General features: G+C 69.3%; 2 protein-coding genes across 3 annotated transcripts in view; both read left to right on the top strand.

Moving 5' to 3' along the window:
* The first annotated feature begins 244 nt into the window (after positions 1–244).
* LOC128626723 (collagen alpha-1(I) chain-like) lies at positions 245–9,567 on the top strand. The gene is made up of 6 exons (XM_053660932.1): positions 245–314; positions 429–862; positions 1,384–1,960; positions 2,544–3,071; positions 3,206–3,816; positions 9,157–9,567. Exons 1-6 carry the CDS (start codon positions 245–247, stop codon positions 9,565–9,567), a joined length of 2,631 nt encoding a protein of 876 aa, XP_053516907.1.
* Positions 9,568–10,154: 587 nt separating this feature from the next.
* Positions 10,155–16,293, top strand: part of ADGRB1 (adhesion G protein-coupled receptor B1) — a 54,291-nt gene continuing 48,152 nt past the window's right edge. For both annotated transcript variants that reach the window (XM_037166659.2, XM_053660787.1), the window contains exons 1-2: positions 10,155–10,198; positions 11,125–12,104. In XM_037166659.2, coding sequence (XP_037022554.2) covers positions 11,342–12,104 — 763 coding nt within the window. In that variant the 5' untranslated portion in view covers positions 10,155–10,198; positions 11,125–11,341. The remainder of the gene's footprint in view (positions 10,199–11,124; positions 12,105–16,293) is intronic.

Raw genomic sequence — 16,293 nt, 5'->3', positions numbered from 1 at the left:
GTCCATCCATCATCCAGCCAACAAGCAGCCTGTCCTCAGCTTCTGGAAGAGGCAGCGAGCAGAGCCCCAACTCCTGGCGTTCCTGCTGCCTGGGGCAGGAGCCGGGCTCTCCTCGGCGTGCGCGCGTGTGTGCATTTTATCGCCCCCCCCCTTATCTCGCTCCCCTCCCCCACACCCCGCCCCCCGCTCGCGCTCCCCTCTAACGTGTGATCTGGAAGCTCTATAAAGCCTGATGTAATCCGTAATGCGGTCTCTGGCTCCCGATTCGGGATCCAGTTTCAGAGAGCGAGAGAGTGGGGAGCGCCGGCAGCCCGGTGGGGGAAGCAGCTTGCCTCTCTCCTCCTCCTGCTCCCGGTCCTCGGCTTCCTCCTCCTCCAGCCCGCGCCGCCCCGCCCCCGGCTCGGCTCGGCTCGCCCCCCCCCCCCCAGGAAGGGGAAAAAAGGCGAGAAGAGCGGCGCGGCGGCGGCCGGAGAGGGAGCGGCGGGCGCAGGCGGCGGCGGGCGCGGCGTTGGCGGCGGCCCCGGCGGAGCGAGGGCAGCACCGGCGAGCCGGGAACACAGGCGGCCGCGCGGCGTCCTGGCCGGGCCCGCGCGCTCCGCATCGCCCGCAACCCGGGCGTCCGACCTCCCCGGCGTCCGAGGGGCTCCGGCAGGCTGGGGGAGGGGAGGGGGCCTGCGCGCGCTGGCGGGGGCGCTCCGGGGTCGTCCGGCTAGGCCTGGAGCCGGCCGGGGGCGGCGGGGACAGGAGGAGCCCCCCCTCCGGTCGGGCGCCCGGCTCGGCCGCCAGCGACAAGGGGCGCTCCCGGGTATTCGCAACTCGCCGGATCCAGTGCTCGTCCGCGGGGCCGCTGCTGCTGGGCAAGGTAAGGAAGGCTCCGGCCGCGGGCTGGGGGCGCGGCGGGAGGGGGCGCAGCGAGGGCGGGGGGCCGGGGGAGGGGCCGGCGCCCGGACTTGGTAACTTCGCCGTTTGGGGCTCAGAGCTCTGAGGTTTGCGTTCGGAGCTCAGGAGTTTGGACCCCCGGACCCCGGCCTCCGGCCTCCTCCAGCGGCAGCGACGGGGTCTGGCAGATCCCCGAGCGCCCGCATCGGGCTGGCTGAGGAGGGGGCGACTCTGGACGTGGGGGAGGCCCTTCGCGCGGCTCACCTCCCCCAGTCCGCACGCGCCGAGCCTCTGGGCCGGGGGAGGTGCCCCTTCCCACGGCGTGCACAGACCCGGGGCAGGCAGGGGAAGGCGTTCCCGCTGTGTCCCCGACACGGACAGACGCTAGCAGGATGGGGTCTTTGAGAGCCCCACATGTGACCCCCCAACAGCCGCACATAGACCCATGTAGGCTGGGGAGAGAGAGACACCCCAGTGTGTCCCCCTCTCCCTGATCGCACCCAGAGCCCCCTGCGGACGTTCCGGGCCCGGAGTCCTTCCCCCACACTCCGAGCCGGGGGCGTGCACCAGAAGCCCTCGCCCATGGACCCGGCCTTGGCAGCCCCCTCCGGAGACTCCCCGGAGGTTCTCTGGTCCCCAAACAGCGCCCCCGTTCCCAAACACACAGACGCCCTGGCTGTTCCCTTGTCGCCTTCTTCTCCACTTGGTCGGACAGGCCGCGCGGATAAGCCGCCTCGAACTTTGGGTCCGCCCTGTGCCCTCTCGGCGCGAAGCAGCGAGGCCAGGCGCGGGTTGGCCCCGGTTCTCAGCGAGCGGAGGCCGCTGGCCCTCCGCGGCCGCGGCGCTCGCTTGGAGCCTCCTGGGTCCCCCTGGAGGAACAGTCACAGCCCCCGCCGCCTCCGGGAGGAGCGGGGGCTCTGGTGTGTCCAGGCGCCCTTTCCCCAGTCCCTGCGGCCCCCTGGGCAGGGCAGAGCGCGTCTGGGGCCTGCCTCGGGAGGGGGCGGCGTAGCTGAAAACCGCTCGTCTGAGGCTGCGTCTCCGAGCCCGGGTCCCTCTGCCGGGCCTCGGCGGCTCCTGCTGGGTCGCTTCCCAGGCCGCCGGAGAGAGCGCCCAGCCTGGCACCCAGATCCTGGGCGCGGGGCACCTGTCCTTTGCCACTTTTATTTTGGGCTTCCAAGTTTCCTGGAGCGCAGGGACCCGGGCTGGGAGAGGACGAGCCCTCGTTCCCCTCCGCCCCAGCGCCTTTGCTGCCGCGCGTTCTCCATCACGTCCCGGTCCCCCGGGCCTGGGCCGAGGGTTCCTTAGCGCCAACTCCGGACTAGTTGAAAGGCGTGAACCGGTGTAGGTGGGCAGGGGGCGCGAATCCCCACCCCCACTCCCGGGAGCTAGTGGGCATACGTGTTGGCGAGGGTGCGGAGAGGTCCGCGTTCCCACCCCACCTTGGGGACCCCAGGACACCCTGGGCACCCTCCCCACAGACACAAACATTCGCCCCCCTCGGTGCAAGAGCCTCTGAGGGGAACAGGCAGCGACCGCGCGAGCGGGAGGCGTAGGGGGCGGATGCGGGGCTGGGGTCCCTTTGAACGTCTCCGAGGTGTATGGGGTCTGGGGAGGTGGGCACAGCTCTGTCTTCTAGAACCCTGAAGCCTTCGCGTTCTTCCCAGATCCTCGCAGCCAAGGAGGCAGCGAGGGAGGTGGAGGGAGGAAGCCGCTCCCTGTCGACCGCAGGCGGCAGCGAAACTCAGCGCCCGGACGCCCGGGTGCCGCCGCGTTCGGCTTTGAGCACCGGAGCAAGGTCAAGCCAGCGAAAGAGGGGACGGGCTCCTGGGCGCGGCTCTGCCCGCGTGGAGTCGGAGCTTTAGGAGCCGCTGTGAGCGGTCTGCGGAGCGAGCCCCCGGCGCCTGCCGCCCGCGCCAGGTCCCCGGAGGCGGACGTTGCGCGCGTTCGGGGATTCCGGGGCGCTCTGCGCGGTTCCGGCGTCCTCGCCGCGTTCGCCTGCCGCTCCTCCGCGCCGCTTTCCGACTTGTTGCGCCTAGATTTGGGGGCTCCGGGCCTGGGAGCCCTGAAGCCCGGGCAGCTGGGGCCGAGCCCGGAAGCCGGCGAGAATGCGCCAAGGCTGCGCGAGGCTACGCGGGCGGGCGCGGCGCTGGGGGCTGGAGCGGGGAGTGTGCTGCCTGCGACCCTGGAGAAAGGTGCCTGTCACCTTCGCGCTCCGGAACGGGGGCGGAAAAGGCGATTCGTCGCCCTGGGAGTACCGCCGGACCCCGGGCAGGGGAGGGGCGCAACCAAGTCGCCGAGCCCCCCTAGTCCCTTCCCTCGTCCACAGCCCTCGGCGCCTCGCGGGCCTTGGCGGTAGCGTTTGTGAAATGGGGGCGCGGGTTGTGCTCTGGGAGCCCTCCCGGCCCAGCCCCCGTCCCGGGATCCACGGTGCTGGGTCCGCAGTGTGCCGGGTCTGCGGCGTCCCGCAGGCCGGGTCCCGAGGCAGACCGGCGCCTGCGGACACGGCCGCGGGTTCCGGGAGGAGGCGGCTCCCGGAGGGTCGGGCGAGTGGCCCGGGCGCCGCACCCTCTCCTGGCGCTCTCGCCCCCTAGCCCTCCAGCCGGCCCCGCCCCCCCTCCGGGTCCCGGGGCCCCGGGCCCGCCCCCTGGGGACGCCTCCGGCTCGGGCCCGGGCTCCCCGAGCCTGGCTGCGGTGGCGGACCGCGGAGGGCAGCGCGCTGCGGCGAGCGGCCGGGAGAGGGCGCGCGCGCCCACCCGCCGCCCTGCCGGCCTCTTCCGCCGCCTCCGCGGCCGCGGCGCCAGCCAGGTCCTGGGCAGCCCCTGGGCGCCTCGCCGGCCTCTGCGCTCCCCCACCAGCGCCATTCGCTGGCGACTCAGCCCGAGCCCCAGGCACTTGTCTCTCCCCAAACTCGTTTGGCCCCCTGCCCTGTGCACAGGCGTGAGCGAGCGCGTTTGTGTACAAGGGCGCGTGTGTGCACGGGTGCCACTCACGCACGTGCTCGTCCAGCCGGCGTGTGTGCAGGCATGAAACTGCCACCGGCGTGCGCGGCGCGGTGTGGGTCCTCTGTACCCGCCCCCACTTCCCTCGTGGGCAGGTGCTGTGTCTGGGAGCAAGCTTCTCAGCCCCCGGCCTGGAGGGTCGCTGACCCCCGCCGTGCCCACTGTCCTCTGCCCCCTGCTGCCTCGCCCCAGTCTCCCGGCTGCTGCAGCAGGTAGTGCAGAGGCCGGTTTTCTGGGTAGACGCGGAGTGCCCCGGCCCATGCGCACAGACCACATACACACTGAACGTGTGGGTGCCTGTGTGTACACACTCACACGGGGAAAACTGAGGGCGTGCCCCCCCCCCACCAAGGCCAGAGGGCATGCAGGAGGACAGAGGCCCTGGTAAGCTCTGGGCTTGGGCTCTGGAGTGGAGGACAGCAGCCCGCAGGAGCCCAGAGATGGGGCTCCCCTGATGCTTCCAGAGGCTGGGCAAGGGGTGGTGGAGGGCCAGAGGTTCTCTGTGGAGACAACAGCCATGCAAAGGGCCTGTGGCAGGTGATCCTGGAGGCATGAGCACCAGACAGGCGACTGAGAGGAGAGTGACTAGGAGGACAGAGGGAGCGGCCCCAGACCTGAGCGTCCTGCAGGCCCCTGGCCACGTCCTGGAGGGCTGGGGCCACGGGGGCGTCTGCAACGGGGGTGCTGATGTGGCCTGATGGACACAACAAAGCGATAGCGCTCCAGGCAGCAGGGGAGGCAGGGGAGGCAGGGTGCACAGGGGGCGGCCCCACCCACCCCAGCAGGTCCGGGCCGCCGTCCTGGCCCCCACGCCGTCCGTGTGGCCTATGAGCAGAAATGCGGGGCAACCCACATTCCCCACAGCAAAGGAGGCCCAGCCCAGAAGCCCCTGTGCCTGGGATGTGGGCCCCTGCAGGGTCCACACCCTGGGAACAGTCGGGGAGGGGAGCCCCTCCTCCCCTGCCATGGAGAGTTCCGGGGAAGTGAGGCCCCGTGGGGCGTGAGCTTCATGGGGAGCTGATGCCTGATCTCCACACAGTGCTGGTGACAGGGGCAGGGACCCCTGTCCCCCAGCAGACCCTAGGACGTGACAGCTCCCTGGCCCCTCAGCCTCCTAGACCTTGTGCTGGGGACACAGTGTCCTATCTTTGGGTGTGGCAGGACCAGAGTGGGGGTAACCCAGAGCCGCTAGGAGGGACGATTCCTGTCCTGCTCTGTGTCCCTGCCTCCCCTTCCATATTAGCCCCTTACTAGTGACAGGCGACGAGTGGTGGGAACAGCACCGAAGGGCCCGAGCGCAAAGTGGCCCCCCCACCCCAGGCCGCAGGTCCCTGCACCCTGTGGAGCCAGTGTGCAGGCCACTGTCCTTCCAGAGTGCTCTGTGCCTCCCCACACGCGTCCTGTGCGTTTGTCCTGCAGGTGGCTTCGACAGACGGGTGTTCCAGGGGCCCAGGGGCACCTGGCTCGCCCACCCTCACCCCCACCCCCCACGGCCCCCCAAGACCCAGAGCCCCAGGGAGTCATGCAGGAGCCACCCTGCTCCTGACAAGGTGACTTTGACTGGCAGTCCCTGCGAAGGGTGTCCCTGAACCGTGAAGTGCTGGGTGGCAGGGGTTGGGGATGTGGGGGCAGGTCTTGGTGAGGACCCGGGTCGGCTGGGGGACATCGTGTCCCCCCTAGAGGAATGTGTGGAACCTGAGTGCAAAGGAGCAGTGAGGGAGAGCAGGCTGGCCACTGGCTCCTCCTCAGCCCTGGGTGTCCCAGCCCCACCCAAAGGCCCTGCCTCCCTCTGTCCACAGCACACACTCGGGGGCATGGCCACTGGACATGTGCACCATCCTCAGTACCAGCCTGTCTCAGACCAGGGCCCAGGCTGTCCAGCCCTGGGCCACAGGTCACTCATGCCGCCTGCTCAGGCTGGGCGCTGAGGGGCACAGGGGGGTTGTGACCCTGAGCCCCAGCCCCACACTCCGTTCTGTTGACCTGCCCCCCTCGGCTCCGCTGTCCCAGACAGAGGGCGGTGAGCACCCCGTGGGCATCAGGGGAGACCCAGGGCGGGGCCTGCTCTGCTGGGCACGGCCTCCAGTGGGAGGTCAGCCCCACTGAGCACTAGCCTGCCCTGCCTCCCCTGGGGACTGGTCAGCCCTGCTGCAGCCATGTGGGGGCGGGAGGGTGGACGTCAGGGGCTGGGACACACAGCGGGGCTGTGCCAGCACCTCTCCAGTCTCTACCCTGCACCGGGACTCTGGGCAGCCCCGGGGCTTGGCTGTGCACCTGATGCTGTGACCTTGGGCAGGTGACCTTGGAGGATCCCCTCCTGCTGGGGATCTCAGGTCCTGGCGTGGCATGGAGTGTGGAGGGGGCGTTGCTCCTGGGCCAAGGGCAGGACGGCACAGCCACAGGGCCTGGGTCTCCGGGCACAGGGCGCACTCTAGGCGCTGAGAAGGGACAGTGAGAGGAGAGGATGGCGGCGTGTGTCTCGCCCAGACTTCCAGGAGCCTCCCCTCCTCATGAGGGTCCCCCACCCTACAGGGAGGCCCTGTGCCTGGGACAGACTCTATCACTGTCCTCACTGGGAGGGGGAAGAGCTCTTCTTTGCAGAAGAGCACGCCTGTAAGCATGTGTACACGCGTGTGCATGTCGGGGTGCAGTGGGAGCACACGGGGGGCACATTCACTCGGGAAGCTCTGCAGGTTCAGGTGAGGCAGCTGCCTGTTCTAGAGGGGGCGTGGCCTGGCCGGGCAGCCCAGGGGGGACACACAGGAAGCGAAGGCTCAGGACCCCGAGTGCGTGGAGCATCTTCCGGGCCTGCGGCCAAGAGGCCGGGCCGAGAGGGTCCCAGCCCAGAGGAGGTGTGATGAGGCCCGGGGCCTCTGCAGCCCCTCAGAGAGCTTCCCATTGGCCCCACGGGGGACGAAGGGTGATTGTCTCTGGCTCCAAGGTTACCTGGAGATTCTCCGTCTCCTCGTGACATGCAGGTGACATCCCCCTGGCCCTTTGCAGGCAGGGGAGCAGGTGTGTATGGGGTGGCCCCCCGCACAGCCGGAACAGAGTGACGCACCTCCCCTGCCCCTGGCCACATGGGTCTTTTTGAGGTCTCCCCTCAGGAGGTCCCACTAGGTCCCCCCAGTGTCCCCGGAGCCCAGGCAGGTGGGCAGAAAGACAGGAGGAGGAGGAGCCCTCCCAAGGGACAGGCCAGGTGTGCTTTTCAGGAGCAGGGCCCTGAGGGCCACCCAGCCCCACCTGGGCACCCCTCCCAGCTCTAGGAGGCGCCTCCCTGGTCGGCCCGTGTTCTTCCCTCAGGGCCAGCCCAGGATGTCCCATGGGTCAGCCGGGTGGCCCTGTAGCCTGGTCGGCCAGGACTGGGGAAGTGAGGCAGTCTACCCGGGGCCTACCTGGCTCTGTGCCCCTGGAGGGAGGCCTGCGGGGCTCTGTTGACCCCTCATGGTGGTCCCAAGCCCCTGCAACCACTTCCTAGACGGGTGGTCCCGGGCCTGCCCTGCCCGCCCCCCCCCCCCGTGACTGCGCTGCCTGACCTGCCACAGCCCGGGGGGCATCTGTGTGGCCTACGGGGCATCCGAGCCAGGTCTCAGGGCACAGGCTGCCTCAGGCTGGGGTGGTCGGGCCCCTGGGCTGCCTCTCCCGCTGTGCTCCCAGCCCCCGCCCGCCAGGCCCCGAGCTGTCCTCAGTGACTCGGTGCCCACCCCGCCCTTCCCCCAGCGCAGCCTCTTCCCAGGACACACAGGCGGGCACTGTTCAGAGGGCCGGCCAGGACCACAGAGTGCCTTTTGTGGCTGGCGTCTGGGGACGCCGTTGGCGGCCCAGGGTGGGCGGGGAGGGGATGGGGAGGCTGGGCCCGGGGAGGAGGGCCAGGCGGTGTGGGTGAGGGGAGGCCAGCGCCCAGCTCCCGCCCTAGTCGGCAGGGAAACCGAGGCACCAGGGCTCTGATTGGCATCGCCGGGCTGTCTCTGGTGGCCGTCCCCATGCCTGCCCCAGGGGCTCCTCGCCCTTCACGAGGCCACCTTGCAGGGACTGGGTAGAGCTGGCCACAGGGGTGGGGACTGGACACAGTGTGGCCCTGAGAAGGTGGCAGGAACAACAGGGTCCCCAGGCAGCTTGAAGGATAATTGGCCCCTGGGCTTAGGAGCCCAGGACGACAGTGGCTTTGAGGACCAAGGCCGGGCTGTGGGGAGCCAGGTCCCACACGGTCACCGTGAGGGACCTGCCAGAGAGGAGTGACCAGCGACCTCACGGACCCCAGCTCTGGGGTCAGCCCCCACCAGCCCCACACCTTTGCCAGCAGGCTCGGGGCGTTCTGACCCCCGTGGGTGCTGGGAGCTGGGAGTGGCCGCGGGGAGGGTGTGAGCCGGCCTGCTGCTCCGCCCAGCCTGCTCCGCGGGCCCTGCTGTTGCTCCTCGCTCTCCCGCCTGGCCAGCAGGTCTCCCTTACCTGCCCCCTGCCGACAGGGCCCCTCTTCCAGCCCTGGCCCCACCGTCCCCCACAGCCCAGCCCAGAGCACAGCACTTGGCGCTCCGCCTGCAGAGTGCCCCGGACACGCAGGCACACGCGCGTGCACGCAGACACAGGAAAGTCCTGGCCGGGCCGTGGTGCTCGGACGTGCAGCTGGGCCAGCCCCACAGCAGCTCAGTTGCCCTGAGACTGTGCAACTAAGTCAGCAACCTCCGGCGGGGCCCGCACCTGGCCTCCGTGCCTCGGCTCCCCTCCCCACCCTGGCTCCCTGGTGGCCCGTGGGGGGTCCCCCCGTGGGACCCAGGGGCTCTAAGGAACCCTGAGTGAGGACCCCACGAGGGGACACCTCCGGCTGCCTTCCGGCCCCAGGAGTCTATCGAAGGCTCACTCCAGAGCCTGGGTCCTGGAACATGGCTGCTGGGAAGGGCTCCGGCCTCTGCCCTGCCCCTGACCCCCTCCCCCTGGCCCCTCCCTCCTCCTCAGTGTCCAGGCCAGGGACATCCCCTCCATGTCTGTCCCACAGCCCAGCGGGCCACCCGGGCCTCTCTTCATCTCCTGAGCACCCTCCCCCTGCCACCACCCAGCTCCACCATGCTCCCCTCACCTGTCCCCCCCAGCTGCCAGGCTGGCCTTCCAAGGGGTGCTTCTGAATGGGGCACTGTCCTGTTTCTGACCCTCGCTGCCACCTCGTGACTGCTGCACAGGACGCTGGGTGGTCCCCAAGTACTGAGGAGCCCAGCGAGCCGTTGCCCGGAGGCCGCCCCGCTGTGATTGGTGCTTCTGCCAGACTCTGTGCCTGCCCACCTAGGGCTGCATGCGGTCCCTGGGCCTGCGGCCGCCAGGGAGAGTCCTGGGGCTGGGGCTCCAGCCGGTGGCGTGTCGGGTCCCAGCCTGGACCACGGAGGGCGCTGCAGCCCAGCTGGCTGAAGGGCCTCCCGGGTCTGGGACGGGCTGTGGGACCCTGGCCCAGGCCTCGTGGTCCCCATACTTCAGTGGGCAGTCAGGGCAAGGTCACTCTGCTATAGCAATGCCAAAAGCTGTCCCCTACAAGCGGGAGGGACAAGGTGGGGGCCGAGTGAGACACGAGCAGGACAGTGTGCGAGCTTCCTTCCCGGGGCGCCAGAGCCTCACCACTGAAGAGCAGCCGGAGGGCCGGGTGGCCACGCTGTCCCAGGACCAGAGCCCCAGCCCCCTGCCCCCCACCCCTGGCTGCAGTTAGTCCCAGGTCCAGTGCTTACCTCTGCCGCAAGCCCGGCTTCACCCCCATCTGACAGTCGGGGAAACTGAGGTGGGGCTTGCCCAAGGCCACACAGCTATGAGGGGCATCCGGAGTCCAGGCCGGTGCCAGCTCCCCTCTCCGTCTCCAAGGCCCACGGGGGAGGGACGCCAGGAGGGGACTGCAGAGCAGTGACCGACCTTGTGTCTCCGGCCAGCTGGGCCCCGGCGGCAGGAAGCGGCGACTCCCCGTGGGCGGGCTGCGGCGTGTGTCCGCTCAGAAGAGCGGAGGCGCGGGCACCAGGAGGCCGGCGGGCCCCGGGGGGCCGACTGCCACTCTCTCTCCCTCGCCCACCCTCTCAGCTGCTGCACGGGGCCGACGACCCAGCCAAGGGTTCTGGGGACAGTGGGGCAGGTGGGCTTGGAGGCAGAAGGGACCTGCCAGGGGCACAAGCTCCTGGGGACAGGGCGGGGCAGAGTGAGCGGGGCCGGCTCCCACACCCGGGACGGCTCCTCCGTGTCCTGGTGCCCGTGTGCCGGGGCAGCCTTCCTGTCCACGGGCGATGCCAGCAGCACGTGGTCAGGCTCGGTCTGGGTTCCCGCGTGGGCTCTCCTGCCCCTACATGGTGCCCTTGGTAAGTCACTTACCCCTCCCAGCCTTGGTGTCCCCTTGTGGAATGGGGGACGGGTAACAGCGCCAGCCGGAAAAAGGAGGAAGCAAGGCGTCCATGCAGGGCGCTGGACGCAGGTGGTGCTGGTGACTCCCTGTCCTCAGCCCTCCCTACCTGGAACTGCAGGGCCCCAGGGGCCACTGGGTCCCCAGCTCTGAGGACAGAGGACAAGGAGCTGAGAGACAGCAGTGACGGCTGGGCCGGGGAGCACAGGAGGGTATGGGTGGGTGTCAGGTGCAGCTCCGGACTGGGGTCCGACCCCTGACTTCTCGAAGAACCGGCCACTCCTGCTGCGAGGAGGGGGGGGTGGGAGGAAGCGCTGCACCCTCACCCTGGGTGAGAGTCTGGGGGAGACCCTCCTCCTCTGCTCCCCACACCCCATGGCCCTTCTTGCCGGCTGCGCAGGGTGAGGAGGAGGAGGTCAGGGAGGCAGGAGACAGAGGTGGGGGTGGCCGGGAGAGGGAGACAGGGCCCCACTGCAGGTTCACAGACAGCCATGGAGGGCCGGGCTGACGGGTGGCCACTGTGGCTGTGACGGGGAGAGTGGGCAGGCAGCAGCCCCAGGGCCCTCAGGAGCCACGCTGGGCCACTGGCCAGACGGGCACAGCTGGGGCCCCTGTGGCACTCGGCCCTGGCCAGACGCTGCCCACCACGCCCTGCTCAGGGCTGGGTGGAGGAGGATCTCCTATCCCCTTGGCCGGGCCGGGCCCCTGCCCCTGCAGGCGGACGCACTGGTGGGTGGCAGATGGACAGGTAAACAGAGCAGGTGCCTGGGAGCGGTGCCAGGCCTGCGTCAGCTGTCCAAAGCCCAGGTGGGCACTGGCCTGGCCGTGCCCTCAGCCCCAGGTCCCCTGGGCTCACACCACCCCCCTCTGCCCTTTCTCTTCCAGCTGCTGCTGCCGGTGGGCAGGCACCAGGGCCCTGTGCCTTAGGGGCCACTGTCGCCCTCTCCATCGTCCTCTGAAGGCCTCTCCTCCCGCCCTCACTGGGAGCCGCTGCCCCGGCCCCCAGCCTAGTCTGCTTGCTGCCAGACCCTGGCATGTCCAGGCCTGGCCCACGCCTGCCGCCTGCCCAGCCCGCGGAACCCTGGTGGCCCCGCGAGCTAGGATGAGGGGCCAGGCCGCCACCCCAGGTCCCCACTGGATCCTCGGCCCGCTGTTCCTGCTGCTGCTGCTGGGGTGCTGCACCCTGGCGGCCATGGGGGCCGACGCGGGGCCAGGGGCGGAGCTGTGCACCACGCTGGTGCAGGGCAAGTTCTTCGGGTACTTCTCCGCGGCCGCCGTGTTCCCGGCCAATGCCTCTCGCTGCTCCTGGACCCTGCGCAACCCGGACCCGCGGCGCTACACGCTGTACATGAAGGTGGCCAAGGCGCCGACACCCTGCAGCGGCCCTGCCCGCGTCCGCACCTACCAGTTCGACTCCTTCCTGGAGTCCACGCGCACCTACCTGGGCGTGGAGAGCTTTGACGAGGTGCTGAGGCTCTGCGACCCCTCCGCGCCCCTGGCCTTCCTGCAGGCCAGCAAGCAGTTCCTGCAGATGCACCGCCAGCAGCCACCACGGGATGGTGCCACCGGGCCCCCGGGAGACGACTTCTCCGTGGAGTACCTGGTCGTGGGCAACCGCAACCCCAGCCGGGCCGCCTGCCAGATGCTGTGCCGCTGGCTGGACGCCTGTCTGGCCGGCAGCCGCAGCTCGCACCCGTGTGGCATCATGCAGACGCCCTGTGCCTGCCTGGACGGGGACCTCGGCCACCCTGCCTCTGGCCCCTTGGCCCCCCGTGGCGACGTCTGTCTGAGGGACGGAGTGGCAGGTGGCCCTGAGAACTGCCTCACCAGCCTGACCCAGGACCAGGGCAGGGATGGCGCCCCAGGTGAGTGATGGGCCAGGGGAGGCCCGGAGGAGGCTCTCTGGGCAGAGGGCGGGGGAAGGGTCTTTTCTGCAGGGCTGTCCTGGCCACTGAGCACACAGCCAGGGAAGCCAGTGGTGGCCTGTCAGGCTGCCGGGCCAGTGCCCTGCGCGTGGGGGTGCTCGTGAGCTCGGCGAACGGGTGAAGGAGGGAACGAGGGGCCTGGTTGCTGCCAGGGAGGGAGTTTTAAGCTTCTCGCAGGGAGGGTCCTTCCTTCTTCGAAAGCAGGCTGGTCTCACGGGCCAGCAGGCTGCTGGGGCTGGCAGCCGCAGTCCGAGGGGCCACTGGGGTGGGGGCGGCGTGGAGAAAGCGTGAGCAGAGAGTGGGCTGTTGGGAGAGGTGGTCTGGAGGTGAGATTTGGGGGTGAGTGTAGCATGGCCATAAAAGTCCTCTACACTGCCACAGCATCTTGGGTACAGCAGTGAGGACAGGTCTCTGGTGCTGGAGGTCAGGGGTTGCTTGGACCAGGGGCCAAGTTCAAGGATCTGGGAGAGGTGCGGGAGAGCTCCAGGGCGCTGGGAACAGCGCTGCGGACCAACAGCAGGGCAAAGGCTAGGTGTGTGCCCGTCAGCCTGGCAGAGAGGAGCTGAGGGGTCCTTTGTGGTGACGAGAGCGTGAGGGCAGGTAAGACGCTGTGTGGGGCTGGACAGGCAGTGGGGGGGCGGACCCCCCCTCCTGGGAGCATCAGGGAGGCTGGGGTGGCGGCTGGGGTGGGGAGGGTGGCAGGGGACACCTGGTCCCAGACTGTGGAGTCCGAGGCCCCAGGCAAGCAGCTGTGAGCCAGATGGTCAGTGGCCAGGCCAGGCTGTGCATTCCATGTTGGGCAGGTAACTTTGCCCCCGGCCCTTGGCCCCTCCTGCGCCAGTGAGGCTGACGGGCTGCTGTTCGGAGGAACGTCTCTAAAGGCATGAAATCAGAGTGCGGGGCACAGAGGAACCGGTCGTCCCGGCCCCTGGCTCTGCTGGTGGCCCCAGGCCCCTGATCCCAGGTCGGCCGCCTCCGTGAGCCGTGAACGCAGCTGGAGACAAGAGGCAAGGCAGACAGAGCCTCCGGAAAGGGGTGGGGGCAGGGTGTGCAGAACACCGAAAGGAAAGGCCCCACTGAGGCCCCTGGCTTCACGGCCCTCCCTGGGGGCAGGGCGAGGGTCCGGCTGGGGTGGCTGCTGCAGGGCAGGGGCACAGAGATGGCTGGTTCGGGAAGAGGCCGCAGCGGTCACCCTGCTCGGCTGCTCCCCAGCAGCCACCTGCCCCTGAGCCTCGGAGGCTCCGTCTGCAAGGTGCCAGCTGTGCTGCAGGGCTCTATCGTCACATCCAGGGGATGGCCCCAGGGCCCCGCCCACAGGGCGCCCAGCCCACAGAAAGAGCTGGTCTCCGAGCCTCTCCCAGCCGTGGCCGGGCTGAGAGATGCCTGCTGCTGACCAGAGCCGCTCGGGGAAGTCTGGAGAAGGTCAAGAGCTTGGGCTGGTGTGAGCCAAGTGTGAGGCCCGGGAGCCGGGGTGTGTATGTGGGAGGGAGCGGGAGCCCCGCTTCCCACTGAGTACCCACTGCAGGGAGCAGGCCTGGTGGACTCCTCGTCCCAGAGCAGAGCAGGGCGCGGAGGGCTCTGAGCAGGAGAGTGACTGGTGCTGACGCAGCACGCTTCCCCAGCTGCAAACGCACAAAGGTGTCCAGGCCCAGGGTGGGGGGGCCGGCAAAAGGGGGGGGTCCGCTGAAGGCCTCCTCAAGGGACTCAGTGCTGGCTCACTCGGGCCAGCGGCATCAGGGGAGCAGGAGGCCTGGTGTGGGCTGCAGGGTGTGGGCTTGGAGGGAGGAGGTGGCCACCCCCGCACATCAGCTGAGGTGGGCAGGAGGGTCCAGGGGTCGGAGTGCGTGACTGGAGTGTGAGATGCCCCTGGGCCACCTGGACGGGGCGCCCTGGGGGCCGGAGCACCAGGACAGACCAAGTCAGGTCCAAGTCTGGGCCGGCCCTTACACCCATCTCCAGTCCCATCAGCCCCTCATCCCCTCAGGTCCCTCGAGACAAAAATGAAGAGTCCCAATACCTTCTTGCAGGTGAGGAGTGAGACGGGGCACAAGTGTTTGAAGCGACGCCGGTGACGGGCTGGCGTTTATTAGCAGGCAGGGGACCTGTGGGGCGGGCGGAGACAGAACACCAGGCTCACCGGAGCCGGGGTGGCGGGCCGGCGGGTGCGGGTCCCTGCACCCAGGTGCCAAGTGTGTGCCTGTGTGCCGTTGTGTGCGTGTGCCATGGGTCATTGTACATGTGTGCACACCTGTGTGGGGCACATAGTGTTCCCGTGTGAGTGTGCGTGTGTGTGGTGTGTTAACACAGCTGCTGAGACGTGCGAGAGCCGAGGCTGGGCTCTGGGCCACTCCAACCAACAAGCACAGAGCAGAGATCAGGAAGGGCGGCTGGCCTGCCCTTGGGGGGCGGGGCGGGGCGTGTCACCCAGGCGGGTCCCTGCGCCCGGAATGCTGTCCCGGAGCTGGGGACTGAAGTCGCGGCCGTGACAGCAGCCGGGTTCGAGTGTTTGCTTGGTGCCCGAAGCACCCACATACTCGCTGGCTTCCTCCTCCCAGCAGCCCGGGCTCTTCCCGCCCCAGGAAGGCTCTCCCCGCGATGCCCAGAGGGCGCCCTCCCCCGGGTCCTTGCTCAGCCCCAGTCTCCACCCCGCACGCAGTCTCTGTTCCACCCACGGATTCTCCCTTCCTCCTTCTCGGTCCCTGCTAGCGTGAGAGCGCCGCCGCGGGGCTGGGAGTCTGCTCACTCGCCCACGCGGCCCTGAGTGCAGGACCCGACCGCAGGCCGCACGCCCTCGTAGGCGCACGCGCAGTGCGGGGAGGCATGGAGGCGGTGGCTGGGAAGGGTCAGCTGACCGCAGAGCCAGCGCCAGGCCACTTGGCGGCCCGAGACACTTAGGGCTTCTACTGTGCTGACCTCTGGGGGGGTCGGCGTGGCACGTGGACCAGAGAGGTCCAGGAGACACACAGCTGAGTCCTGTGCCCAGGGAGGTCCGCGCCACGCACGGCGGGCAAGGCCGGGACCGGCGCGTCCTTCATCTGCTCTCCCAGAAAGCTTTGCGCAGCCGAGCCAGGGAGCGAGCAGGAGGCCCGGGCCAGCCCGTGGCCCATTTTCTGCCCTGCCCCCTGCCCGCCTGTCCAAACGCCACATGGCCACGTCACGCGTCTGGCTCATCCCTCGTTCCTCAGGCCACAGCAACTGTTCCCTCCCACCTGCCCCTGTCAGGCGCCCTCCCACCGGGTCCTTGCCAGAGTCCTGTCCCTCTGTCTGCCCCCCCCCCCAGTCTCTGCCTTCTTCTGCCTCTGGCAAGATGGGGCCATTTCTCTCAAGGGTCGTTTTAAATATTCATGTTTTAATTAAAGAATTTTATTGCAGAAGCGACATGTAAGCTAATGGGAAAGCAGCGTCCCGGGGCTGGGAACCTGTCCCCATGTCCCCGCCCGCGCCTCAGTCCCCGCGAGTCCTCGCGTGCCCCCTCCATGCGGGGCGCCTGCGGTGGAGGGGCTGAGCCCCCAGCCCAGCCTCCGGGCCTGTTACCAGTGAGCAGTGGCCTTGCTGTGACGGAGAGCCCCCACGACTCCCGTCTGGAAGAGAGTCAGAGCCGTCCTCTCAGGCTACAGGGGTGGGGGAGGCTGGGCCTAGAGTAGGGGCTCTGGTGGCAGGGCTGTGTCCCTGAGTCCGCTGGGGGCACAGAGAGAACGTGGGGGTGCTTGGGCAGGCCCGACCGAGGACCTCCCCGCCGGGACACTGCCCTTCCACAAGGGCTGGTTGAGGGAACTCGAAAACAAGGTCTCATCTCTGCTGGAGACAGAGCCTGCCCCATGGCGGGCGGGGGAGGGGCAGGGCCAGCCGCGCACACGTGTGCCCTCCCCCGCAGAGGTTCCCACCTGAGCTCAGAGACCCTGTGCTGCCCGCTGCCCACGGCCCTTTTGGATCCATGTCCCCCAAAGAGGGACTGTCAGCACCAAGGCCCAGGAAGGGGAGGGACTTGCCCAGGTGACCAGGGCTCGAGGGCAGAGCTTATTGGGGGCCATTTTTAGGATGGGGGGCAGCCGCCCAACAAGGAAGAGAAGCCACAGATAGCGAGTGGCCCTGGGGACTGGGGCACGCTGGTCGGCTCGGCGGCTGCAGC

This window comes from Artibeus jamaicensis, unplaced genomic scaffold (genome assembly GCF_021234435.1).
Source record: "Artibeus jamaicensis isolate MK-2021 breed Jamaican fruit bat unplaced genomic scaffold, CSHL_Jam_final scaffold_916, whole genome shotgun sequence".
In the NCBI taxonomy this organism is placed as follows: Eukaryota; Metazoa; Chordata; class Mammalia; order Chiroptera; family Phyllostomidae; genus Artibeus; species Artibeus jamaicensis.
The sequence above is the reverse complement of the archived record's forward strand: the minus strand, read 5'-3'. Positions and strand labels throughout refer to the sequence as shown.

Coding starts and splice junctions, on each gene's coding strand:
- LOC128626723 (XM_053660932.1), top strand. CDS start 245: ATGCGGTCTCTGGCTCCCGATTCGGGATCCAGTTTCAGAGAGCGAGAG. Junction 1,961..2,543: donor GCCTCGGCGGCTCCTGCTGG/GTCGCTTCCCAG, acceptor CGTTCTTCCCAG/ATCCTCGCAGCCAAGGAGGC. Junction 3,072..3,205: donor GCCTGCGACCCTGGAGAAAG/GTGCCTGTCACC, acceptor CCTCGTCCACAG/CCCTCGGCGCCTCGCGGGCC.